This window comes from Hemicordylus capensis, chromosome 5 (genome assembly GCF_027244095.1).
Source record: "Hemicordylus capensis ecotype Gifberg chromosome 5, rHemCap1.1.pri, whole genome shotgun sequence".
NCBI classification, from domain to species: Eukaryota; Metazoa; Chordata; class Lepidosauria; order Squamata; family Cordylidae; genus Hemicordylus; species Hemicordylus capensis.
In genome coordinates this window covers 189,273,988-189,301,082 of record NC_069661.1, presented here as the reverse complement: position 1 = coordinate 189,301,082, position 27,095 = coordinate 189,273,988, and the positions used below count along the sequence as shown (strand labels likewise).

Genomic DNA, 27,095 nt, shown 5'->3' with positions numbered 1-27,095 from the left:
CGTTTGCAGCCAGGTTGCCAGAACAGTGTTACATGAATGAAAGCCATTTGTATCAGATGCAAGCCATTTTAATGAAAATTTAATTCACAAATACCTTGGACTGGCTAAAAGAAAGTGGGCAGCATCCAGACTGAGTCCTATTGGAATTAATAGGGACATTAGTCATGACTAAGTTGTCTAATTGTTTCCAATGGTGCTTAGTCATGACTGTCTAACCTGGGAGCTGCCCACTGTCTTTGAACATAAGACTCCAGGCATTGTTTATCTTATATCCACAAAGGGAGTCTGTTCTCATGTGCAGCGTAACCCAGGCTAGGGAAACCCAACCTGAGTTAGGCTGCACATGAGGACTGCTGGGATCAGGCCCTATCTCGGTGGGGCAGCGTCGCCTAGTCCAGCTTTTTAGCCCAGCTGTTACCTGAGGTTAAGAGAGCCAATTAACCTGGGCTACCGGATTGTGTGTTCGCTGGGGCTATGTTTAGACGGCCTAGAGCACCCGTCTCTTGGTGGAATCCCCCAATGCTTTGCACGTATTGTGTGGTGCATTGTGGGATCTCTGGAGGCCAGGGTGCATTGTTCTGGCCTCTGGACATCTGCACTGATCACTGCTCCGCATTGCAGATCATCGGGGAGTGCACTCCGCACTCCTAGCAACATTGGAGCAGTCATCTGGGGGGGAGATGAGTTAAAGCAGCCTTCCCCACCACCACCTGCCCAGTCATGTGAACAACCTCAGGGTATTGTTTCATACCCTGAGCCAAGACGTCTTTGTTCTCTTTTAGCTGATTTTTGAAAAGTATTCTTGCTCTCATTAAAGGCATGTCTTCACATTACTTTTAATTATGCATGTGTAACCAGGCCTTTTTGCTTCTCCTTGCATATATTGAACATATACATCTATGCAGAATAACATTTAAAATAAGGAATTCTTAAATTTTGCTTTTTAATGGAGTGAATCAAATATTCTAATAAATTGTTGTTTGTACTCATATACTGTAGGACAATAATTATCTAATAAAATATAGAGAGACATCCTGATGCTATGTAAAGACAATTATCATAATAACAATACATTGTTATTATTATTATGTTATAGTCAATTCATTCCTTTGAAATCTGAAGATTAAAAGCTAACACCTTCTTAATATGCACAAAGCTGTTTCAAAGGCATTGCAGGGAAGTGGAACAGAAATTGAAATAATAATAACTGACAATGCAAGCACAGTAGTTTTTTTCATTTGATATCTTTCCAAAATCGACAGCTTCTCAAAGTTTACCTAAGACCGATTTCTTATTTAAACCTCAAATTCTGTAGCCAATATATGACAGGGTACTGCAAAAATTTATTTTATTTCTATGATATCTCAGTATTGGATCATTGCCAGTCAAGAACTTTACAACAATGTAAATGGTTTTTTAAGTGTTTGTTTCTAGCCAGGGCTTTTCAGGCCAGGCACTTCCCAATCTCATTGTTCCTTTGTTCTAACGGATGTACAGAGGACTGAGTGTTTTGTGTTCTGGGCTAGATAGATTAGATAAAGTCTGAATTTCTGAACTTAACTTTCTAGGCACGCAACCTTTTAATTTACTTTAAGAATTGTATCCCACCTCCAGTTCTTATATATTCATTCATTTGTTTGTTTGTGGCCACAATTCAGCCAGAGTTAAACATCCACATTCCCATTGATTTAAGTGGGAGCAAATTAAACAGATGCTTAATTCTCCAACTGAAACCAATATTGGACTTAATAAGGGCTGGACTATATACCCTTAATTATTTGGCTTGTGGCCTTCCCCATCCTAAAGGCCAGGGCAAGTAATAAAATGTAAGCAATATAAAACCATTACTAAGAGTTCAAAGTGAGCTCTCATACCATCATGTCCTTCTGGTCACCAAAATCCAAACCATATTTGGGATTTGTTTTTAACAATAGCAAGAACATTGATCTGCAGATATCAGTGAAGCACCAGTATCATATGTTCCTGATGACCATCCTCTGACAAAATGCAGTCACATTCTCTGGCATCAGGTGAAGCTTCTGCATTGCCATCAAGGGCAGTTCCTTGTCTAATGCATTACCTTGCCACAAAGTTATGAAACATGATGGATGGTTACTGATTCCAAATTTGAGAGAAAAGGAAGTGACCTTCCAGCCCCCTGGAGTACAGAATGTACAGAAGACTTATTGCAGGGATGGACAACAGGGAAGGCCCCCTTTCCCAGAAGATTAATTTGTAGTCCTGCCCATCATGTCTACCTGTTCAACCAAGCAGCACAGAAATCTCTTATGTGCTGCTTTTGGTCTGGGCTGAACTATTTCCTAAGCCAATTTATAGATTGTAAAGTACAAAAGCAGTTCAAGACAACTGTACATCACCCTTCCACTTGGAAAATGAAAGTGCACCCTGGGTGCCTTTTGCATTATTACGCTCTTACTTTGGACCGGGTGCTGGTGAGATCAAAAACAGTGCACAAGTCTGCCCCACCCTCCTTTTTATCCAGATGCCACTTCCCCCAGCTCTAAATGAAAGGATGTCCTCCCCTGCACAATCAAAGGGGCAGGGGCATAGCAAGGTTGGAGTGGGCCCAGAGACAAGATTTTTAAATGCCCCCCGCTCACTGAAGCTCAGTTAATGAAGTAAAGAAATCTTAAATGAGGCTGAATAGTGGTAACAAAAAGCATAGTAAAATTTATACACACACACACACACACACACACACACATGCATACATACATATTCTATGTGTCACAATAGAACATCATCCTAAATTATTTTTAAAAGGTTTTGTGAATTGTGGACGATGCAAGTCATTTAATGGTACTAGAGAAAGACATGCTGTTCTGGTAGCTCCAGGTCTTAACACTCATATCCCTGGCGGTTGTTAAATTTTGTTACACATTGACCAAACTAAGAGAAGCTAGAGCACAGCAATTGGTTACTGTCAAAGATTCCTGATTTTATATATTTGATGACATTTTAGACTTTGTCTCCATTATTTTCTTTTTACTGTGTATATTCTGTGTATATTGATGTTTGATCTAAGATCGTAAATAAACAACTAACCAACTAACTAACACTCATATCAGTTTTGGAGGATGAATACAACTGAAAGAAGCCCGGGCGGGTGCGTGGCTGGGGGAGTCAGTCATGTGACTTGCCTCTGGGGGCCCCCCCAAGGCAGTGGGCCCCCAGACAACTGTCTCTTCTTGCCCTATTATAGTTAAGCTCCTGCACAGGGGCCTCTAAGGCACACACTGTCACTTTCTGGGCAAAGCTAAACAGGTCAGAAAAGTATGTGAGCCTTGCATTATGTGCCTATGTGGCATCACTACTTAAGCAAGTTTGCTCAGAGATTTGTACTCTGACAGAAAAAGCAGCACAAGGGGGCTGTGCACCATTTCCAAACTGATGGGCGTCTGTCCCGAATAAAGCAGCACATGCCAGAGGCCTCTGGGACAATATTATACACCAATCATCTCTCTCTCTCTCTCTCTCTCTCTCTCTCTCTCGCATCAACGCTCTATGATCACCCTGAATGCAAAGTTTTCCTCCTGCTGCCTCCCCAATACGGCACTTCTTCATGCTTCCCTTCCTGGTATTCCAGAAGCCGTCATCCATTTCTCTCCTACTCCACAGTGGCTCCTCCATGTTGATTCAGCACCTCTCTCCTCTTTTCTTGATAGATTTTTATCCTCACGTCTTCTCCCCAGTATCTTCTATAAAGAACTTTTAAGTTTTATAATTAATACTTTTTTTTTTAAGGTAAATAAATGGGCATGTTCTGCATTATGAGCTTTTTCTGTTTTGTCTTATGGAACACAGATCCTTTGCCACCTGAAAGGTTTGACATTAAAAAGGAAAAAACTACACCTACGGCCTTACAAGTCTGGTGGAGCCCATCTTTGGGAAAGGTAGACTGGTATGAACTTCAATTGTTTGATAATCAAATCAGAAAAGTTCAGGAGATCCAAGTTTCTGGAGGCATTTCAAGATATGAACAGACATTTGCCAATCTGACACCTGGCAGCAAATACACCATCTTAATCAGTGCAGTTGCTGGAAATAAGAATAGCTCTTCAGTTGAGACCAGAGGCTCTACTGGTAAGAATAACAAATTCCACAAAGCATATTCTACCTGAGTTCCTAATAAGGTTATGGGGGAAATCATATTCTCAATCATAATAATTTAAGCATAAAAGAGTTGTCCTAAGATTCAAAACTGGAAAGCATGCAAGAAGATGATATTCCACATCTAATTATTTAACCTGGACTTGCACATGATAAGCACTAGGAGGGCTTCCCTTATTATTTAGATCAAAGTGTCTCAAAGTGAAGCATTTGAACCTTGGGAGAGTGAGCAGTACAAAAAGTCTGTTGTAGAAAGGAAAGATGGGCTTGAAGAAAGTTGCTGCTTGTATAACCATTTCTATACACTATGGATGGGTCCTTTTACAATGGCAGTGTAATCCTGCCTTGTGGGATTTATTTTCCTTTAGCTTTCTATATAAATGATCACAATTATAACAAAAATTAAATAATAAATTTGTACTTCAATGTTTCTTTTTTTTTAACACAATCAAACAGAATTTTTTTTGGGGGGGGGATGTTACAGAGACATGCTCAGACTCATGTGTCCCAAACTGAGGTTTTTGTTGTTTGTTTGTTTGTTTGTTTGTTCTTTCTTTTCCCACTAATGTCCAACCAGAATCTGGAATCTCACGTTTCTAAATGTTGATCTTTCTTGGCTGGTGTTGAGATATAGACTGATGTTGCTGTCCCTTCTTTTTATAATCTGAAAATAAGTATAAGCTTAGCAAGTAACCAGCTAGTCTCACAGGAGCTTTCTAGGCAGGGACCTTCTTCTTCAAACCTCTGGATCCTCTGAGGATTGCACCTTTAAAAAAAACAACAACCACACATATATGATAGTCCCTACTCAGCCTGTACTGGACAAGCCTATATAATCTAATGATTTAACCATTAAACAGCAAGGGTTACACCTGCCTCCCCTCCCCTAAAGAGTTAACCAGAAGTGAACCCACTCCTGACTGACAGGCTGCTGAACTCCAGGGCTCAGCCAGTCAGCAAACCAGATGGGTGGGACCTAGGGAGCCATTGGGAGGAAGGAGTTCTTTGTTAGAAGAAGCAGGCTGCAGGCGGGGGCAGAGAAGAACACATGTGGCCAGGGAGGATGGCTGCTAGAAGATGACTGCAGCTTTTGGAAGATAGAACTGCAGGGGCTTGAATTTTCATCCAGGGTTTGGTGAGTTCAAGACAAAGGAAGCCAGTGCTTTGGCTTTGGGAAGTTAGTCTAGGGAAAAGTTTGTTTAGTCAGACATTGCGTTAGACTTTCAGTTTCTTTTGTGTGTGCTTTGTATATCCTTGAAACTGTTCTATGATTGTTTACCTGTAATGTAACTAAACTAAGAAACACTAGCCTTCACCTATCCAGCCAGGGCATTGCAAAATTCTCTGTAAATTTTTAAAGGTGCTTTTGTATTTTCCTACATACCTGTTCCTTGCAACTGGGTAACCACAATTTTTAAAGCGTGCTGCCCCAACATAATTTGGGGTGCTTTTTGAAATATTCTTGTAACCTTCTGAGTATTTTTACCTGTTACTAAAAGATGAGAGAGCCTCAGATGGAAGCAGTTTGTAGCATTTGAATAAAACTGTTTTTCTTTTTGTTCTTTTCTTTTACAAGCCTATCCGAGTGGGATTTTTAACTCAGAAGAAAGGGTGGGCTGGAAGGGGGTCTTACTCTGGTGCAAGCATGTCCTCAGACGTTCAGCAGCTACCAGTTTTCTCACCACGTGTAGGCTTTTACATGGAGGATTTTTGTGTACTTTTCCAATAGCAAGAGAAATAGAGTTTCCCTGGGATTCCACCCCAAGCCCAGGTGGGCTTAAGCTCTGTTGATAAACGGGTGGTGGCAGCAGCCATCTATGAACATACCAGAAATACAGAAAAGTTTTAGGGGTAGTCTTTGCCAGAAAGCTCAGCAGGGATGATTCAGCATTTTACCAGCATTCCCTTACTGCCGCAGATGTGCCTGAAAGTATATGGATAGGTCATGAAGTAACAAAGAGTTGATCCTGCTTGATTGAGTGGAATTCTGCAGGGTGATCTGAAGAGGCCTCATTTCCCAGGTAGTAGGAAGGGATAAAGAGATTTTGAAGCCCTGATGTGAAACTTGGGGGGAAAAAAGGGGGGGGGGAGGTTGAGGACCCATGAGCTATAGCCAGCGTTACCAAAACATAAGACAAGATAATCAATGGTTGGACCTTTCTCCCCGCTTCTTCTACACCAAAATGCAAATATTGATCCAATTCAGACAATGCTCTAAACAATGACTTGTATAGGACTGCCATGTAGAAAAGAGGACAAGTCTTCTGTATCTTTAGGAGATGCACAGAAGAGGAAATTCCAGCAGATATAGCTTGTCATGCAGGGGGAAGAAAAGCTGCACCTGCTGCAATCTCCTCTTCTGTGCATCTGTTAAGGGTGCAGGAGAACTGCACTCTTTTCCATATGGCAGCCCTAGACTTGGAGGATTGGGAACAAGCTCTGCACTCATGTGCTGTTTCCTCTCTTTTCCTTCTCCCCTTTGTGTGGGCAGCTTAATGCATTACTTAATAGACTGAACCATTACTGGTTTAATCTAACAACAGTTTACCTTTACATCCATACAGGCGCGGCCCGTGAACGCGCCTCCGGGGGGCGGGGCGGGGTGGTGGGCGACTTCTTTAAGTGTAAGCAGAGCCGATGCTCCATGCCACCCAACAGCCCCCGCGGCAGGGAATCGCCTCTGCCACTCACCAGGCTCCCATGGAGGCGAGCCCCTGCCAGCGGCCAGGTGAATGGTGGAGGCGATTCCCCACTGTGGGGGCTGCTTGGTGGCATGGAGCACCAGCTCTGTTTACACTTAAAGATGCCGCCCGCCACCACCCCAGAGGTGTGGCGCATTCACAGGCCATGCCTGCATCCAAACAAGGAAACTATAGTTTCAGGGAGTTCTCCAAAACAGTATTGCAAACCACAGTTTCATTCTGATTTGCAATACTGGTTTGAAGGTTTCAGTGAAACCATATTTTGCTGGTTCAGCAAAGGAGGGAATGTACAAGCAGTCCTCCAAACCATGGTTTGAATTGCCCTATTGGCCACATTCAGACATCATAAACTGTGGTTTGTTGTTGCAAAAACACACCATGGTGAGCTTCAGACTTAAACTCTCCCTCTTGACCTTCTACCTACTTCATATGCAATGGGAAGAAATTAGGGTCTGCTGCTAGTTTGTACCCAGCTGCAGTTTGTTCTTGCATTCAGGCAAACTGTGGTTTGTAAAAATCATAGCTTGTCCTCAAATCACAATATGAAACCACAATTTGATCCTGGATTTTAGATTAGGATTTGAGAACAAATGAAGGTTTGTATACATCCCAATTTGCCACATTTGAATGCAACATTAAACTGCAAAACAGAAATGGGAGCTTCTAATTCCTCACCTCTTAGGTGAAAGAGGGGGTAAGAGAAGGAGGGAGTTTGTGAGTCTGAGATTAAGTGCAGTTTATTAAAATATTTTGTTATAATAGCTGAATGTGGCCATTGAATGGACCAGGAAGATGGCTTACTTAGGCTGGCTCTAGACCTCTATTAACAACAACAACTACTACTTCAACAAAGGTTTCAAAGGCGGTTTACAGAGATAAATAATAAAGAAAGAAACAAGATGGATTCCTGTCCCCAAAGGGCTCACAATTGAAAAAGAAACATATGATAGACAGTGACACCAGAAACAGTCACTGGAGGTACTGTGCTGGGGGTGGATAGGGCCAGTTACTCTCAACCTGCTAAATAAAGAGAATCACCACATTAATTAATCATCACGTTAATTAATTTGAAGGGGCTGATCTACAATCTATATTATTAATTCTCCTTGGTGTGCCTTGGAATGTGCGTCCCAGCGCCCAGCTGATTGACTGGGCGGCGGATGGGCCTGATTGGCTGAGGCGCACCCAGGAGAACTGGTTGCCGCGACAGCGGCAGGCCTGGCTGCAGAGGCCAGAGGCAGTGGCGGGCCCAGCCCAGCCATGGAGGCAAGGCCCGGGGGTGGGGGGGAAGAGGGGGGCAGAAGTGGCGGTGGGGAGCAGAGGCGGCTGGGCCTGGAAGTGGAAACTGGGGCAGAAGGTGGGGGTGGGGAGAGGTAACTGCCGGCCCCAAAGAGCGCATAGATGCTCTGTGCGGGGTTGGCTAGTAATTTTTATTTATCTTCTGAGCATACATATGTTTTGAAGTCAAATGTAGTTCTCTTTCTAATTTAGAAATATGTGATGTTTAGGGTTTTTATCATTTCTGGATTTGTTAGTTTGCAAATTCTTTGGTTTTTTAAATAGCTCTATAGTTTTCTTTGAATAAGTTCTCCCCCACACCCTTTTTCTTTTTCTCCCTGAAACAGCTCCTTCTCCTGTGAAAGAGATCCAAGACTCAGTCAAGATGGAATCAATCCATGTTTCTTGGTTGCCAGGTGCTGGGAATGTGGATCAATACAGGCTGGTTCTGCTTCATAAAGATGGTCTAGTTCAACAAATTGATCTAGAGAAACACATTTTGCTATACAATTTTTCAGGACTGACACCAGGATATCTGTATAATCTCACTATCATTACCATGGCTGGAGGATTGGAGAACTACAATTTTAGACTAGTTAGGACTGGTAAGAATTTACAAATCATTCCCTGAATGAGAGTAATAGTGGAAGAATAAAATATAAGATGTTCTGCAAGATAAATGGAACAGTTTGACCTCAAATTAAATAGAGCACTAATTGGAAGAACTGCAGTAGACTTCAAAGAGATTGATTCACAGAAATTGCCCTGTGTCGTTTGACTGTAATACTTGAAATTGTAAGAAACATGTAAAGGGCTGCAGTCTTGATCTGCTTGATGTTCATAGGAATGTAGCAATTCACTTACTCCCATGTGCAATTTTATGTGTGCACATGGGTGGCCAGGTTGCTTGGGCTGCTCCGTTCAATTCAGTAAGCTCTTGGCATTCAGCGGAGTTCCTGCACATCAGTGGTCCGACCCACAGCAGCCAATTGCTGGATCAGAGTAGCTGGATGTAATAGAGTCAGCATATGACACACATTCAGTATTTTGCTAACTGTTAGTTCATTGCTATGAACTCTGAATTAAAATACTTTTAAATCATTTATTTTGCAGATCCTCTGGGAAGGACTCTTAGAGGTTTTATACAGCTCCTAGAACATTGTTGTCATTAATTTCATGTTGAATAGTAATAGAATTGTTGTAATTGCAGTAATATAATTTTTTAAAGAATTCCCTTTCTATTTCTGATTGTCATGTCTGGTAGTAAGGGTGTGTACGAGCTGTTCATGCAGGCATGGGCGGGGTGGGGAGTAGTTCCCTTAAGGAGCAGGTAAGCAGCCTTACCTGTTCTGATGCCACCCCGCCACTTTCCCAGGTGTGGCACTTGCTCAAGCAAAGGCCATGCACAGTTGCAGCGCTGTTCCCTACAGGCTGCTCATGGCATCAGCACACACAGCCTGCAGGGAACAGCACCACAGCTGTGTGTGGCCTTTGCTTGAGCGAGCGCTGTGTCTGGTAAAGCTGCAGGGTGGCAGCGGAGCAGGTAAGGACCTGCTTACCTGCTCCTTAAGGGAACCACACCCTGCTCCACCAAACAGATTCAGCTGCGGGTGCCCAAGCCAGTTTGGCCCTTCCCAAAGGAGGCGCCGAACCAGCTCGTGCACATCCCGATCTCATAGATTTCCCTGTAATGTTAACATCTTGCAACACTATTGCTACTTTTTGTTTGTGAAACTGTTTTGTTGATTTCCCCCCTTTTATTTAGAAAGATATATAAAAGTGATCACTAAAAATTACATTTAAAAAATATGTTCCCAGGCAGCCCTATCTTTGGAGCTACTGGAGGCCTATGCAATAAGATAGCATAGCAATCAAAAGCAAGCTAGTGATGAGGTACTTTTAAGTTTGAATGTAAATATGATTGAAAATAAGTACAAAATTATAACCCAAGGCTACTATACTCCACAGAGCACTGGTAGAATGTTTGTTTTGTCTAAAATGAAATATTCAATGTGTAATTTTCAAATAGCTGGTGCTAAATGTGTTTGGTTGGAATGCCCAGTTGTATCATTTTTTTAAAAAAATAAATAATTATTTATTAGTTAATCATTATTTAATTATTTAAATATTTTTCATTTTCACAGTATGAGGTTATATTGTATCGCATACTTTGGTGGATTAATAAATAGGTGAACATTTTGTTTCTACTGGATCAATTGTGCCTGGTAAAGATAGAAAAGATGATAGGGAAAATATTTTTTATCTATTGGCAGAAGCAGCAAATATTTTAATAGCTAAATATTGGAAACAAGCTCAAGCACTTTCAGTGCATCTTTGGCATGAAAAACTATGGGCTATGACCAGTATAATAAATTTGCCCTATATTCAAGTTTGGGACAGTACAGCAACTAATACCATTGCTGTTGGTTACTGTGGGAGAGTTTTGGCTTTTTCAGTCATTATTTCTATATAAGTATGGGATTTCTTGTCTTATGCAATGTTGGTCAAATTGCTTTCTATTAGGGCTGAACTGAGTTCTTTCTGCAGATATGCTTTTTATATCAACCCCCCTGAACTTAATCCTGGGGTTTTTTTCCCCATCACTATTTACTAATCAGCAGCCACTATTGTTTCCTCTTTGCTGTTGCTTCAGTGACTGTTATTTGCTTGTTGTTTCCATTATTGTTTTTGCTGTTTCATTAATTCCAGTTCCCCTTTTTCAAGTCCTCCCAACCAATCAAGGATCATGTGCAATGACCATTATTTTGATGGTTAAAATGTTATTTGATCAATCAGATCTGGCTATTTGCCAATGCCAAGGGGAAATCAAGCATATTTAGAGTGAAGGTCATGTTTCATATACAGTTCACATGGGCAATCCTAGCCCATCAGGGATTATAAAATGGCTGCTTTTTTAGCCCCTTCACTGAATACTATATGATACCTGCATAAATGCGGAGCAGCGTACTCTTCCATTCTGACAAACGTTTTGATGAAATGTGGACTCCCCTTTTGGCTCAGCCCTACTCTCTGTTGCAACCATTGTTAACAGAACTGTTGTCTTAAGTATTAAGAATCTTAAATAGAATATTTAGCATTTTTGTCTACTCAGCAGATATATTTATTGCTGTTTTTGTTAACAGTTCCAGCCAAAGTCTTAGATTTGATGGTAGTTAATGATGGCAGCTTGGATACATTAAAAGTGTCATGGAAGAGACCTCCTGGGAGCCTTGATTTCTACAACGTCACCTTGACTCATCTTGGATCTATAAAAGAAAGGAAAACGTTACAGCCGCAAGTCACAGAGACCTATTTTGACCATTTAATTTCAGGATGTCTTTATCAAGTGGATGTCAGCGCAATCAGTGGTGAATTGTTCACTGAAATGACAGCATATGGCAGAACAGGTATGTTTCTAAGTTTGAGAAGCACTTTTGAATGAAAAGCACTTTGACCTTCTGGAGCCATTGAGGCTCTCCACACAAGCCATGTAGAGAGCCGTAAGGGGTTTCGTGGGGAGAGTGGGCTTGACCTGCTCTCCCTGCAGACAATCAGGCAGCTAGCCCTGGGTGGCTGGATTGGCCGACTACACAATTACCGGCTCCATCACGGAGCCAGTTGGGGTGGCGGGGCTCGGAGTCCCAGAATGCCCCATACAAGTATGTGGGGCATTCTGAGGAGCCCCCCGATGCCGGGAGGCTTGTTGTTGCCTCCCCGTTGGGGGTCTCCTCATGAGTCACCGGGCCGCAGAGCCACACTGTGGCGACACGCGGTCAGGTAAGTGGAGTTAGCGGAGCGCACACTGTTAATCTTGTTGGGGGGGGCAATTATGCGGGCTTGCTGCCAGGAGCCGCACAGCACACAACCAGAAGAAACTGGGTTGGGCTCCCGTAGCCCGGTTTCTGCGGGTCGTGAGAATAGCCTCATTATTGCTATGCAGTAAATACTATGAGAAAAGACAACCCTTTGATTTCTGTGCAGTATGCTGTACTCTCTTGCACTAACCCCTAGTGGTCAATCTGCATTCAGCAGCCTTCTTTCACAAACCCCTGCTATGTCCTGTGGAGGAAGATCACAGTGAAACTAGATGTTCTTTTGACAAATGCATAGTCCTGATCCCATGTTTGCCAACCCAGGGTGGAGGCACCTGCCGGGAAGGCTGGTGGTGGGAAGGATGCTTAACTACTTATTCCCATACCAGTTGCTCCGTGCTTTAAATTTAAATGTGCGTGGACCATGGTTCAAACTGTGACTTGAGCACCATTTGAGAGTGGGAGCTTTAAGGAAAAGGAGAGCAGGTCCTTACCTGTTCTCCACCACCCCATGCAGCTTGCTACTGGGGTGGCTTATCTTGCATAGATAAGTAAAGGCATACTATATAGTACACTATAGCCCTGATCATTTAAGCTCAATGAATAACCTATGTATAGTTCAACCTTTTGCTTTTTCTATTCTTTTAGGCTAGAGTTAACTCTGCTTAAAAAATAAAAAAAAGAATCTCTGTGTATCTGTACAACAATAGAACCCTGGTATATACATGATGCCTAGTGTAAGAGATGGCATGTTTACGACAGGAACATAAGGTCTCCTAGATGCAGTGACACGTGTACAAGACATGAAATTTATCCAAGAATTGTAACTGTAACCTATTGTAAGACATTTATGATACTGCTATCAGTCACTTGAAACAACCCTTTGAAAATAGCTGACTTGTGAACCAATTATGTCTATAAAACCAGACTTCTGTTTCAGGTTGGATTGTTGAAATTCTGTTTTTCAGTTCCCCAGAAAGTTTCAGATTTGAAAGCAGACAGCATGGGTTGGTTGAGATCTCTGAAAGTGAGTTGGCTGCCCCCTGCTGGAAACTGGGAGAAGTACTACATTGTGCTGCTCCACTACTCTACCGTGCTGCTGAACACTACATTGCAAAAAGACATAAGGGAATACGTTATCAAAAATGTGGGACTCATTCCAGGAAGACAGTATGAGGTGGCAGTTATTGTAGAGAGTGGAGGCTTGCAGAACATAGCACGCTGCAAAGGCAGAACAGGTAAGTAATCCTTTTGCTATAGTCAGCAGGAAACTTGGAAATGCTGCAAGGAGATTGTTTGGGGGGGTGATAAAATGAAGTTTTATGGGATCAAATCCCCCAGTAAATTATAATTTTGGCTATATTCACATGTATTTGGCTATAGACTCATACAGTATTAGGTACATCTATAGGTGACAGTCAGGTGTAGGTGCTTTTATTTCATAGGGTTCTTATTAGTATATAGATATGACTGAATCCACATTCCTATTTTTGCCCTATGGTTTGATACACTTGGTGATTTGTTGGTATTTGTATTTAAAATTCATTGTTATCTGTGAAGATGAACCAGCAGCAAATGCTTCATGCATCATTTGTTGTTGAGAAGTGGCCGTACAGAGCATCTTCTGTGTACATTGGAGCCTTCTGCTACCAGCTACTCTACCTGCTCCAAAATAAGCTTTTTGGCTTAGAAAAGGGAGAGTTACACACAGCAGTGGTCTTGGAAACAGGAAAGGCAGCTTGCAAACCCAAATCTGAGTGAGCTTGGTCAAAGGAGGCCAAAGGGGGTCATCGTATTCAAAGAGGGATTCAAATTTGGAGGGTAGAGCCTCCTTCCTTAAAATATTTGTCCCATCCCTAATTCAGGTAAAACGGTGATAATTCACACTTAAACACAGCTTCATTTAGGAGATATCTTCATAAGTGGATTGGGGCCAGAGATATCAAGTGGATTGGGCTGCAAGTGTTACAGTGCTTGCATGAATTTGCCATAGCGCTTACAAATTCTTCTGAAATATATCAGACAAAAACAACTCAGGCTAAATTCAGAAAATCATATGAGATCTGAAGCATTTAAGGTGTACTCTGGGCCATCCTCATAATGAAGCAAAATGCAGCAGTTGCCTCAAGTGATGGATTATCTGGTGGTGCCTGTCACACCTCTGCTAAGGACTTTTCATCTTTCCTCCTTGACCCCTCCTGCCTGGCTCAGAGGTAGTGCACAAAGAACCCATCTATTATCCCTCTTGGCATGTTATATTTGGAAAGGAGCAGAGGGGAAACTGAAAAAGTATGGAGGAGAGGAGAGGAGAGGAGAGGAGAGGAGAGGAGAGGAGAGGAGAGGAGAGTGGTGGCCCAGAGGGGAGATGCTTTAGCTTACCACTTGCCTCTCTTCCACACTTCCTCTTCCATCCAAAACTCCTTCTTCTCTAATACAGCATGCTGACAAGGAGAATGGAGTGGCTCTCCGTGCACTGCTGCTGAGCCAGGTGGCAGAGGGGAGCCAATGAGGCGGCCACACTGAGTTCATGGGGTTCAAAATGAACTAAAGGATGAATATCAGGAAATGGTTTCTAGATGGAGGATAGAAACAGAATGGGTTGCCTAGGTTCACTGTGAACTCTTCCCTGAAATTTCTTAAGAAATCCAGTAAGTATCTGAAGTTATTGCAAAAGGTTTTTCAAGGCAATCCCTTGAGGGGTTTTTCCAAACCTGTGGTCAATTGAGGTTTCAGGACACATGTCTCCTTGGGGCTTCTTCAGTCTGGCGTTGTATTCTGCTCTCGGAGAATGGCATGGTTGGAACTGGCTTCTAGTTCTGTACAGGATTTAGCTGACTGTTGGCACAAAACAAGAGTCAAACAGTAATCATAGTAAAGGTTTATTAATTTATACTTGCCTCGTGCAATAATTAAACTATGGGAGAGGAACATTTTGGCATAGAGTTTCCTATCAACTATTCGTACTGGCTGACATACTGTGCAAGAGTACATCAGCCTGGTAATGTTGCATTTGTGCAATTTTGTGTAGTTGTGCAGTGTGAAATTTGTGCAGATTGTGTTACACAAGAGTAAGCCATTATTTCCGATGGACACTGTTGTGTAACACAAATTATACAAATAGCACAAATGCAATATTACTAGGCTAACATAATATTGTGCAGTATGTCAGCCACTTACTTCAGCATGAGGTATAGAAATTAACTTTATTATAGACTGAAAGCTATAATTCTTGTCATTCTGGAAAGAGGCTATGTGCTGTAGAATAAAAGAATCTTGGAGGCAGAAAATTTATATCCCATGCAATGGAAATTGTCCACCCCTGAATTAAACTATTGCTTCATGCAGCAAGACGAGTATACTAAATTTACAAAAGGGAAGGGTGTAGCCTGAAAAACAATAGGAGGGTGTATAAGATGATCAGGGTGGGAAACCCTGCCTTATCTTACACCTCATGTTGATTATTTTTCCTGCTACACCCTCTCTTTTGATTCTTTAGAACACTGCACATATTTTGACTCTTTGACACTACGTTTTTCATAGAAACATAATGCCAGATTATTGTGGGTTGGGGACATGTGTCCAGAAACATGTTGCAACCCACCAAAATTCAACAAGTATTATTTTGATGTCATTCGTAGGAAAATCCCCTTAACTCAAAGAAAGAGACTGCTGTCCAAAAAGAATCTACTCCAGTTTAAAGGCAGCATTTGTATTATAATAAAACGTGGCTGTTTTATCTGTTCTACATGAGGAGAATATAAAATGGTTATACTGAATAGAGTTATGAGGCTAGACTCATGCCTCTGTTGAAAAACTGCTTTATGTCGTTTTCAGAAAATGAAAGTGGTTATTAAATGTACACGCAGAACCCTGTGTCTCACAGAAGATTAAGTGGAAACTCACAGACATTCCTGTGGATCACTGGCTTGTGCTTTTGATCATTCTTCTGACTTTGGGCTAGAGCCACATGGAATTTGAGATTAGAATCTAGCTGCAGAAAGTTACTGTATTGTCATGAGTGAAGCCTCCATTCATTTAATAGCCCCTCTGAACAAATACTTCCCCCCCCCACACACACACACTATATTCTTATTTAAATCTTTTCATTAAAAAGGAGCCATGCTGTCAGGTCCTCTGGAACATGGCTGGCTAAAGTAAATTTGCCAGATGGAGCATAATTGTCATCTTAACACTTGAAACAGACCTCCTCTCAAAGCAGCAAAGTGACTTGCAGATAGAGAAAAGAAAACCGTCTTAAGAATAACTCATTAATCTGCAAAAAATGAAAACACATGACTTACTGTTTTAAGAGCTGTGATCACAAGCTCAGCTAATAAAGGGTCATTTCTCATTTGATGGCTGGCCTGTGGGGGCTGCATCTCCATGGCAGCTATTCAACACAGTGAGTTGTTTTGTGTGTACCGGCTTGCCCGGTGGATGAAGCCATCTGCATGGTGAGTCTGCTAGTTATTTCTAAACATTCCTGGTAGGAGTTTGCTCTGGCACGGAGGAGACACTGTGGAGGCTGAACCATGGCAAGTCTGTATACATGTGTAGACCAGCCACCATCAGGAAGCAGTTTGTCAGGTGGCTTCTATGGGGCAGGCATGTCATGAGCCCCAAGTGATGAGGAGAGAAAACACAGCAAGCTGAGTAGAACACTTTTAGTATCAGGTCTGCTTTCGTACCTACTCATAGATCAGGCAACCAGTATGAATCCATTTGAACGTTGGCTAATTTTAACATTCTTTTACATCTATGGTACCTATTTTGCAGAATAATAACTATTTAACTTCTATGATCCAGCCCATTGCTTTAAACCAGGTTTATCATTCAGTATTAGAATGACAGCTTAAATTAATAAGGCTACATTCTCACAATCACAAGGATCCTGGTTAAAAGGTTAATCAGGATCAGTGAGCACCACAGAGTTGATTGTGGGAACACAGAATTTCAAGGCAATACTGGTCAAATTACTTTGGTTAATCATGATAGATAACTAGGATTGAATCCTAGTTTTCCTGGTTAAATGCTGGTTAACTAGAGCAGTTTGACCAGGATTGCCCTGAAATTCTATGTTCTCACAATCAACTCTGTGAGGCTCACTGTTTTAATCAAGATTTTTGTAATTGTACGAATGCAGCCTAAGACAATTAATATTTTGTCAGAGGCAGGCATCCACTGGTGCAATAATGTCTCCATTAATGAAGCACTGGTGAGAAAACCATTGGTGTAGCACCAGTTAGGGACATAGAGACATAGGCAGCTGCCATATACTGAGTCAGACCATAGGTCCATCTAGCTCAGGGTTGTCCACACAGACTGACAGCAACTTCTCCAAGGCTGCAGGCAGGAATCTCTCTCAGCCCTATCTTGGAGATACCAGGGAGGGAACTTGGAACCTTCTGCTCTTGCCAGAGCATCTCCATCCCCTAAGGGGAATATCTTGCAGTGCTCACACATCTAGTCTCCCATTCATATGCAACCAGGGCAGACCCTGCTTAGCTAAGGGGACAAGTCATGCTTGCTACCACAAGACCAGCTCATCAGTTCTTCTGATGAGTTCCAGACAAAAGGTGTGTGTGTGTGTGTCTGTCTGTCTGTAAGAATTTCAACTACCCCTGGAAGCAGTCTGTCACCTGAAAATATGCCCCTGTGGGCTGCACAACCCTCAGGGACATATTTTCAAGTGCTATACAGAGTGATTCTTGAGGAGGGGGAGGTTGTTGAAATTTGCCCCTACAACTGAACCAGCAGTGGAGCTGAGTTAGTTCAGCTTTTCAGAAGCACTGATGTTTCTCCCATTGCACTGGTGCTTATAGTCAGGATGTCAGCCACTGTTTTTGTATTATGAAACTTATTTTATTAAATAGTTCCTTGTACGTTTGTATTGAGAAAACACACATATCCATTGCAAAGTCTTCTGTGGTGTTAAGTACTTTTTCTTTCTCTTTTCCACAGCTCCACAGCCTGTTCTTCAACTCCGTGTAAAACATGCTAATGAATCCTCCCTTACTATCATGTGGGTGACCCCTCTGGCTGAGTGGGATAGTTATGTGGTTTCTTTGGGAGACAGAACTCTCACAGTCATAAATAAGGCTCTTGCTAAAGAAGCCAAGGAATTCACATACACTGACCTTTTACCTGGACGAAAATACACAGCTACTGTCACCACCATAAGTGGAGATTTGAGCAACTGGACTTCTATTGTGGGGCGCACAGGTATCATACCATTGATGTATTATTTATTTATCCCAGGTTTTATTAAACAGCAACAGCTATGTACTGCTTTCTTGGCATTAAACATTGCTTTTGAACCTTCTTTTTAAAAAAGTATCCATACAAAAATATTGTAGGTTACATCATAATTTCTTCATATGCAGTGCTTTCATTAGTGTGCATATATACTGCTGTCCAGCTCACACAGAACAATAATGAAACTTCACTCATCCCTAAACCTAAGTTCCAGCACTGACAAAGAGTATAAGGTGTCTCCTTGTTACTTTGTGCTATTGCCTCAGCACAGCAACTAACAGTTTAAGTCAATAAATATAATGAGTTCATTCACACAATCAAAAACTGTGTTTTACCCAGGTTTGGGAGCTGTGTGTGCTTCCAGTTTATAGTTGTGTGGAAGCAAGGTAGGAGGAAAACCTGGGTAGGAGTGACTATGTGGAAGCAAGGTAGAAGGAAAAGCTACCCAGGTTTTCCTCTTACCTTGCTTCCACACAACCAAAAATTGGGAGCACACACAGCTCCAAAACCCGGGTAGAATATGATTTATGACTGTGTGAATGACCTCAGTATCTAGTTTTCTGTTTTTTACATCTTTCTTTCTTTCTTTCTTTCTTTCTTTCTTTCTTTCTTTCTAGGTTTTCTTGCTAAGTTTTCTTTCAAACAATCTAGAATTGTTTTGCTTTGCCCCGTGGTGACTCACGATCAGTGAAATGGGGTTAATGGAGCATTTGCTCCGCTAACTTCATTTAAGGGTGGGGGACAGTTAAGGAGGTTTGCTGCCAGGAGCCGTGGGACTCCTGTTGCAGCACACGACCTCTGAAAACTGGGCTGGGTTCCCCTAGCCCGGTTTTTGGAGGTTGTGAGAATAGCCTCTGTCTGTAGCCTAACTGCCCTCTTATGGTTTTCATTGCTGTAGCTGTTCATTTTGTTTGGGGCCATTTCTGTGTCTGTTCATTAACTGTAATGCTGATCTTGAATTCCAGTTCCAGTACAGGTGACAAACCTAAATGTGGCAAACCAAGGAACAACCAACAGTCTGTTCACCAACTGGATAAGGGCAGAGGGAGGTGTAGATTCATATCAAGTCCTGCTCATTCATGAAAATGTTGTCATAAAAAATGAGACTGTTTCCAGCAACACCAACCAATACCACTTCCATTCCCTAAAACCTGGAGGACTTTATTCAGTAGTTGTGACTACTGTTAGTGGAGGAATATCTTCCAGACAAGCAGTCGCAGAAGGGAGAACAGGTAAAAGGGATAAAAAAGAAAACAGAAAGCTCAAGCCTAAGCATGCGCAAATCACAAAATTCTGTTTTCCATTCCACAGAACACCCATCTACTTATATACTTTTCAGCCAATCATCTTTGCCCTGTGATTTTTCATTGTTTTCAGTTGCTCTTTTCAATGGAAGAGTCAGCTTGTTTTGTGCTTCACTCACATTTGCATTACATCATGAATTTTGTGATCTTCCATCTGCATAAACTGTGGCTATACATGCATGTTTTCTTTGTATTAAATTAAGATTTAATTTAATTTGCTGCTAAATGTTTAAAATATAATGCAGCTGACACAAGAATGCATAATTATTATTCATATAAGTATGTTTTTAAATACATATGATGAAAGCATGATGGATTTTAAGGTGACAGCCAGAATTTTTCTATCAAGGTTTGGCAGTGACAGAAATATAGTATTTAAAAATACCTCTTTTTTAAAAAAAGGCAGCAGTATATCTCAAACATATCTTAAGAGTTTTAAATAAAATAAATTAGCAATGAAGATTTTTTAAGTTTTAATTTCTTAAGGTCTTTTCATTATATTAATTATCAGACTAATTATAGTGGTTATAAAACTCTACTTCTACAGTCTAAAGGAATTATTTTATGAAGCTATGTAAGCATGTTGAGAATGTGGCCTATTAGGTTAGAGGATATATGTTAGAATATATCTAACATATATATATATATATATATATATATATATATATATATATATATATATATGAATGAAACAACTATAGGCACTACCGGTAGCTACAGAAGAATGATGCATAAACTTTGTCACACCTGAGAGAAAGCTATTAAAGTCCTCTCCACTAGAGGGCAGACAACTCTCAATATTAATACATAATTCTCCGAATTCATCAGCTGTGATAAATGTACCAGCTTTGTGAAGATAGTGAGTCACATTACTTGAGGTGGTTGCTTCATTTTGTGGGTTTTGTTTGATTTTGCTTCTTTAATCTAAGAGAAACTCGCAGCTTCCAAATTGGGGGTGGAGGGAGCTTAATTTTAGTTGTTTTGCTTTCTGTGGCCAAGCTGCCTAGAACCCCCTCTCCCTTAATTGTATGGATTTGCACATTCAGTGTACTGTTCCTATATGAGCAACATTAATACAAACTAGATTTTTGTCTCATATAAGACAAAAATTGCTACCCTCAGAATCTATTTACCAGTTCTGGATCCAATATAACAGAAACATATTAAGCATTATTACAGTATAAGATGAGTTTCTGGAAACACACAGTAAAACACATCTTTTTAAAAATCCCTTTGTTGTGCAGTTCCTTCCAGTGTAGGTGGAGTAACAGTAAACAATTTAGGACGGAGTGACTACCTGACTGTTTCCTGGCTACCAGCTGCTGGAGATGTAGATAGTTATGTGGTGACACTCTCTCATAAAGGGCAGATAGTTAAAACTCTCAACGTTGTAAAATCTGCCAGTGATTGTTTCTTCAATACCCTTACTCCTGGGCGACTCTACGATGTGAGAATAACTACAAAGAGTGGAATATACGAACAACATGCCTTCAGTCAGGAAAGAACAGGTAAATAAGGTGGAAGAAAGCACACAAAATATATTGTATCAGCCTCTGCATGTACAGTATGTTCTGTAACCACAGGGAGGAATGGGGGTATATCAGAAAAGAGGGAAATGATGTCATTACAATAAGGAACAGTATCTAAATATCAATTCCTCTGATGCCAAAGGCAAAATGCCTTCTCTGTCAAAAGGCTAAATGATATTCTAGAGAAAACTGACCAAGAGATCAAAAGGGGGAGAAAATATTCGAAATTAAGGATAGTTATTTTCAGCACAGTGTAATATTTTTAGCACACAGATAGAGGAAAAACAAGAGCAGTTTAATGCCTACTCTCACCTAAAACTAATTCCAAATGGTAGCAAATTACAACAAAGGCTGTAATTCGCTACACAAGTGATTATTATTTCCCTTTGAAGACATAGGCCAGTGGTTCCCAACCTGGGTTCTTCCAGATGTGGCTGAATGACAACTTCCATCATCCCCAGCTACAATTTATTGTAGAATCCCTATGTATCATTTGTTGGATCGGGAACCACAGTACAGACATAAAATCAAATGTGAATCCAAGTGTAGATATGTTTGATCTACTTTCAGTTGGATAGACATTTGGATGGTATCCGTACAGGTATCCCCCTCCACACACTGACCCAACTAGACACAGTTAACTATGTCCCACTACTGTTGGAGCAGAGGGACTGTCTGCTGGACCTCACTAGTGCCTCCCCACTCCGTTTTCTTTCTCAAATTAGCCTCGGCCTGTATTGTACATGTTTTATTTCTGAAATCAGGACACTTGAAAGTGTGCTCTATCTTTTCAGTGCCTTCAGGCGTCCAGGGACTTACAGTGAGCAATTCTGCAAGAAGTGACTATTTAAAGGTGGCCTGGCTGCACGCCACAGGAGACTATGATAATTATGAAGTGATCATCAAGCACAACAATGACTTCATCCAAACAAAAAACATCCCCAAGGATGTAAATGAATGTGTGTTCACGAACCTGGTCCCAGGAAGGCTTTATAGTGTCACCGTAAGCACAAGGAGTGGAAAATATGAAACTAGCGAAAGGGCCAATGGCAGGACAGGTAAGAAAAGCAACATCTTGAGGGAGACTTCTAAATGGAGAGAAGGGACTTTATTCATGTACAGCATACAGCTGTCTGCTTCTTTTTCATAAAGCATTAAAATATATTGCAGGTGATCAAAAGGGATTGCCAGAAATATAAAAACTGAAAGCAGGTGAGGAATAAGGGGGGAAAGGGTATTAAGGTTTGAAAATTGATGTAAAATATAAATATCACAGAATCCTAGAATAAAAGAGTTGGAAGGGACCTGGGAAGTCTTTTAGTCCAACCCTCTGTTGGATTGTCCAGCCTCCATTTGAAAACCTCTAGTGAAGGAGAGCCCACCACTGCACAAGGTAGGCTCTTCCACTGTCAAACATTTCATAGAGTTAGGAAATTCTTCCTAGTGTCTAGTCTAAATCTACTTCCTTATTATTTCAACCCAGTAGAGGAAAACAACTCTACTCCGTCTTCTGTGTGGCAGCCTTTCAGATATTTGAAGAATCTTGACTTCTCCCCTTTGTGTTCTCTTCTCCAGGCTAACTAAACCCAGCTCCTCTAACCATTCCTCATTGGACAGTTTCTGGTCCCCGGCCCTCACCATATTTGTTGCCCTCCTCTGAACCCATTGCAGTTTATCAATGTTCTTCTTAAAATTTGTTGTCCAGAACTGGCACAGTATTCCAAGTGAGAAATAACCAAGTGCAGAACTCTTATGCACAAAGGCTCTGATTCATACACGGAGCTCCCCCACCCGCCACAGACAGAGGTTTGCTTATTATGTCTGGTGGAGGCAGATGCTCTTTGTGCATAAAGAGATGTTTGCATGGAAATGCCCCTCCACTGAATAAATTCATACATGGGAAATGCACAAGTAGAGATCCATACATCCAGCTACTTCCTGTAGACCTTACAGGTTACACAGAGTTCTGGATCAGTTGAGGGGATCCAATCTAGAGAATGCTAGGCACACTTTCGTTTTCAATAAAACATATTAATCTGTTTCAATATGATTTGGGAACACTTATTCTGGGGTCTACTACTACATCCCATTGGAATCAATGAAATCCAGTAGCAATCAATGAGAGGTAGTCAACTGTTTCTTGTGGCAGCACCTTCTCTGTAGAACATCCTTCCTTGGGAGATCATTTAGGCCCCTCTTTGGCCACTTTCAGATCACAAGTAAAAACATTTCCATAAAGCTATAGATTCTGTAGATTTAAAAAAAAAAAACAACCCACACAATTCTATTTCTGCTGTACTTATTTTTTTTAACTATGTTTGTTTATGCTGGCTGACATCCTCATTAATTCTGCACACAAGCACCAGGAAGATGAGAGATTCCTGCCTGCAACCTTGGAGAAGTAGCTGCCAGTCTGTAAAGACAATACTGAGCTAAATAGACCAATGGTCTGACTCAGTATATGGCAGCTTCGTATGTTCCTATGTCTCCCTGATACAGAGAGATTCCTGAGTTCCACAGCTCTTATAACACGTGGTGGGGGGTAGCTGATCCCTCTTTCCCACTACGCCACCCAAAAATATGCCCCTGGTGCCTAACCCCTTGCACAGACCACTGCTGAGCTCCAGAAGCTCTCCACAACTGTGAGAGCTTCACAACTTATAAGCTCTTCCCCTTGTGCAGCTGCACAGTTTGTTAACAAAAAGTTAACAAAAAAGTGGTATATAAATATGATAGATAGATAGATAGATAGATAGATTTCACTTCATGTAGGTGTGCTTCACTTTCACTAGATCACATCCCACATGTTTAAGTTATTAATATAGCAATATCTTAAAGCATATCACCATTTTGATCACATGCAAAATGTGATGATAGCCTGTGTGAAATAAATCTTGTGCAAAAAGATTCTTCTTCTTTTGTGTGTGTGCATCAAATGAGATTTTCATGAATGGATGCTAAAATATATACAGTAACAAGCAAAATATTTGCTTGGTATTACACCTCTGTTAATAAACTCTTCTGCAATGACCATTATTGCTACCTGATACTGTTCTATCACTCATTCCCCAGTCCCAGAATCTGTAAAGAATCTGACTCTTAGTGCCAGAAGCACTGAAGAACTGTATGTCACTTGGTCCAAAGCTGATGGAGATGTTGATCAGTATGAGATTCAGCTTCTCTTCAACGACATGAAGGTTTTCCCACACAATCCACTTGAAAACACCATTGAAGAGTTCCGATTTAAATCTCTAACTCCAGGACGCCTTTACAAAATTGTCGTCATGACAAAAAGTGGAGAAGATCACCGTGCTACTTTCATTGAAGGATTGACAGGTTAAGAAAAATGTCTAAAAAACAGATTTTGTGCCCTGTTTGGATTGGTAGAGAAATGCATTTGCACTGCAACTTTTCAGAGACTGCAGTGCGGTCCGACTGATAAATCTGATATGGGGCATAGCAAGGTTGACGTGGGCCCTCCAAAAAAAGTGCACATGCCCCATAACCACCTTCTCCTCCCTTGCCATGTTTTAGCAGAAGACTAATTGTGTGGATATGGTGAAAAACAAAACCATCTTGACACACCCTTTCTCTCACTCCTTTGCAAAAACATGCACCATGCATGCAGAAACCTTTATTTGTGTGATTCAGAAGCCTTTTTTACTTACTACAACTAGCAAATACATTCTTATAACATAAACAATGCATAAGGGAGAACAAATAGCAAGCTGCTGCCCAGCCGATTGCCCTTTTCCCCCAGGGGCCTTGGGCCATTTCTCTGCCACCCCCACTTCAATTATAGCTAAGCCTCTGGGTCTGATCAAGGAATGTGAGCTCCATTTCCAGTTCTGTGCCAATAGATCAAACTGCACACATGACAGCAACAGACACATGTCCTGAAATTAGATCTGCCCCAATTTCAAGTAAAGTGAGAGGTGGGCTTTGATTTCAAGTGCAAAAGGGACCATGGGGATGAAGGATCCTGAACCACCCACCTCTTTGTCTCCCGCAATATTATCTCCCAAGTTCATTTTCCCTTCATCTAGGTTGCAGTAACCAAACTGAACCTGGCTGGGGGGGGAAGCACCTGGACCAGGTAGGCATTGTAGGAGATAACAACACTTTCTTGTACAACATTGTATGAGAAAACAACAGCAACTCAAACCTGCATGCCCACTTTTGAGCTTTAAATTGCTCCTCAACCCTGTGCTTAGACGTTGAGAACATGAGCAGACACATGTTTAAAGACACAGGTCTGTCACCTTCATGTGTAGTTCAGCCCTTCGTGTTATATATAATCAGATTCTGGTTATAGTTTTTGGAAGTTGACAGATTTGAGCCTTTTAAAAAAAATTAACAGCTTTGAGCCTTTTGGCGGGAGGCAGGGGCTCCAACTTTATCCTCACAACTTTAAGCCTTTCCTGCCTCTCCTGCTACCCAACTGGAAACCTACCATCACATCTAGCAACAGAGTTCACCTACCTGTCCAGGATAAATGCAATTTCACCCACACAGTTTTTATATTGACCTTTATATTCACTTGCTGTAGTTTTATGGTCAGGCATCTGCAGCTTTCTCCCAACCATTTCAGCCTCCCATTATTATAACAACCTGTTAAATGTTTGGCCCTTCAGAAAATGTTTGCTTTCAGAATCACAAGATATAATACTTACTAGCCAACCCCACACAGAGCATCTGTGTGGCACTTTGGGGCCAGCTGTTTCTCCCTCCTTCTCCCTCTTGCCCTGGTCTCTCCTCTCTTCCCCTTCCCTCCAGCCCCACGCTCTCCAGCCCTCCCCCCTCCCATTCCCCCACACTCACAGAGCCTCACCTGGTGGCAAGCAAGCAAAAAGGGCCCCGCCGTCGCTTTTATCTCCCCGCCCACCCGCCCACCGCCGCTTTTCTCTCCCCCCGCCCGTCCACCGCCATCCCTGTCCCTGTCACTGTTTTTCTCTCCTCCACCCGCCGCTGCCACGTTCTTCCCTCTCTCCTCCTCCCTCCTCACTCGGCCGCGCCTCTTGCCGGAACTCTTGCAGCGTTTCACGAGAGTTCCACTGCCAAATCCTGGACACGCATGCCGGCTAAGAGAATGAATTATATAGATAATCCAATTGTTATTTTCTTTTCTGCAATTTTGGAAAATAAAGGTGATGCTAATAAATTATCTGTTGGCTTTTCCCCCACTCTGTAGTTCCAAGTGCTGTCAAAAGCATTCATATTTCACCCAGTGCAATGACCAACAGCTTGAAAGTTAATTGGAGCCCTGGAGTAGGAGATATGGATTCATATACCATCACAATATTCCATCAGAATGATCTCCTCAGTTCTCAGATTGTTTCCAAACATGTGTATGAATACACATTTAACAAGCTGGAAGCAGGAGAGCAGTACAAGATTGTTGTACAGACAAAGAGTGGCACCTTGCACAACAATGCGACAGCCTTTGGGCGAACAAGTAAGTTTCCCCCTGAAAGGAAGGGGACAAAATAGTTAAGCCCATCAGATGAAAGAGTACTAAGGAATGGGGGAAATGGAAGGAGGCTGACCTCCCGAGTGGCCTAACATGGGTGCTTCTAGCATTCCCGGGCTGCTGCATGTTCTCCCCAAAGTGTAGGTATATAGTGCTGTTGTGCAAGAGTGCAAATCTTTTCCAGAGGTTGCCCATGCTCTGGAAGTGCTGTTTTGGTTCAGAAACACATCCCTGATGGTCAAGTGACATGCTTCCAGTCTAAAAGAGTGTTTGCAGAGCATGAGTGCGCTCCGGAAAGTACTTGTGCTCCTGCGCAAGAGTGCTATATCGCTTGCATTTTGGAGACAGTAAGCAGCAGCACATGAATGCTAGAAGTGTCCGCACTAGGCTGCTCTAGATGTCAGCCAATAGTAATTTGTTAGGCACATGGGCATATGTCATATACTTTGCTGAAATTTCTTACATTTCTCAATGTATTGTATAAAATTTAATCTTTAATATAATACAGTGGTCCCTCGACTTACGAACTACTCGACATCCGTAGTTTTCGACTTACGAACGACAAAAATGACCGGAAGTCGTTGCCAGTTTAGATGCGGCTTCCTTGACTTACG

At 41.7% G+C, this 27,095-nt stretch overlaps 1 protein-coding gene and 1 long non-coding RNA gene across 4 annotated transcripts in view; one reads left to right on the top strand and one right to left on the bottom strand.

Moving 5' to 3' along the window:
• The window catches only part of PTPRB (protein tyrosine phosphatase receptor type B), a 119,848-nt gene that overhangs the window by 25,847 nt on the left and 66,906 nt on the right, over positions 1 to 27,095 (top strand). For all 3 annotated transcript variants that reach the window (XR_008309102.1, XM_053258072.1, XM_053258073.1), the window contains 10 exons: positions 3,826 to 4,104; positions 8,459 to 8,716; positions 11,255 to 11,518; positions 12,892 to 13,161; positions 17,885 to 18,145; positions 19,144 to 19,410; positions 20,727 to 20,990; positions 21,806 to 22,069; positions 24,084 to 24,347; positions 26,203 to 26,466. Coding sequence is in view for 2 of the 3 variants with exons in the window: in XM_053258072.1 (XP_053114047.1) it covers positions 3,826 to 4,104; positions 8,459 to 8,716; positions 11,255 to 11,518; positions 12,892 to 13,161; positions 17,885 to 18,145; positions 19,144 to 19,410; positions 20,727 to 20,990; positions 21,806 to 22,069; positions 24,084 to 24,347; positions 26,203 to 26,466 (2,655 nt within the window). In the remaining variant the exon portion in view is untranslated. The remainder of the gene's footprint in view (positions 1 to 3,825; positions 4,105 to 8,458; positions 8,717 to 11,254; positions 11,519 to 12,891; positions 13,162 to 17,884; positions 18,146 to 19,143; positions 19,411 to 20,726; positions 20,991 to 21,805; positions 22,070 to 24,083; positions 24,348 to 26,202; positions 26,467 to 27,095) is intronic.
• On the bottom strand, positions 11,206 to 16,723 carry LOC128328264 (uncharacterized). The gene is made up of 3 exons (XR_008309104.1): positions 16,225 to 16,723; positions 14,635 to 14,758; positions 11,206 to 11,377 (listed from the first exon to the last, which is right to left on the bottom strand). It is a non-coding gene; the product is annotated as an uncharacterized LOC128328264 (long non-coding RNA).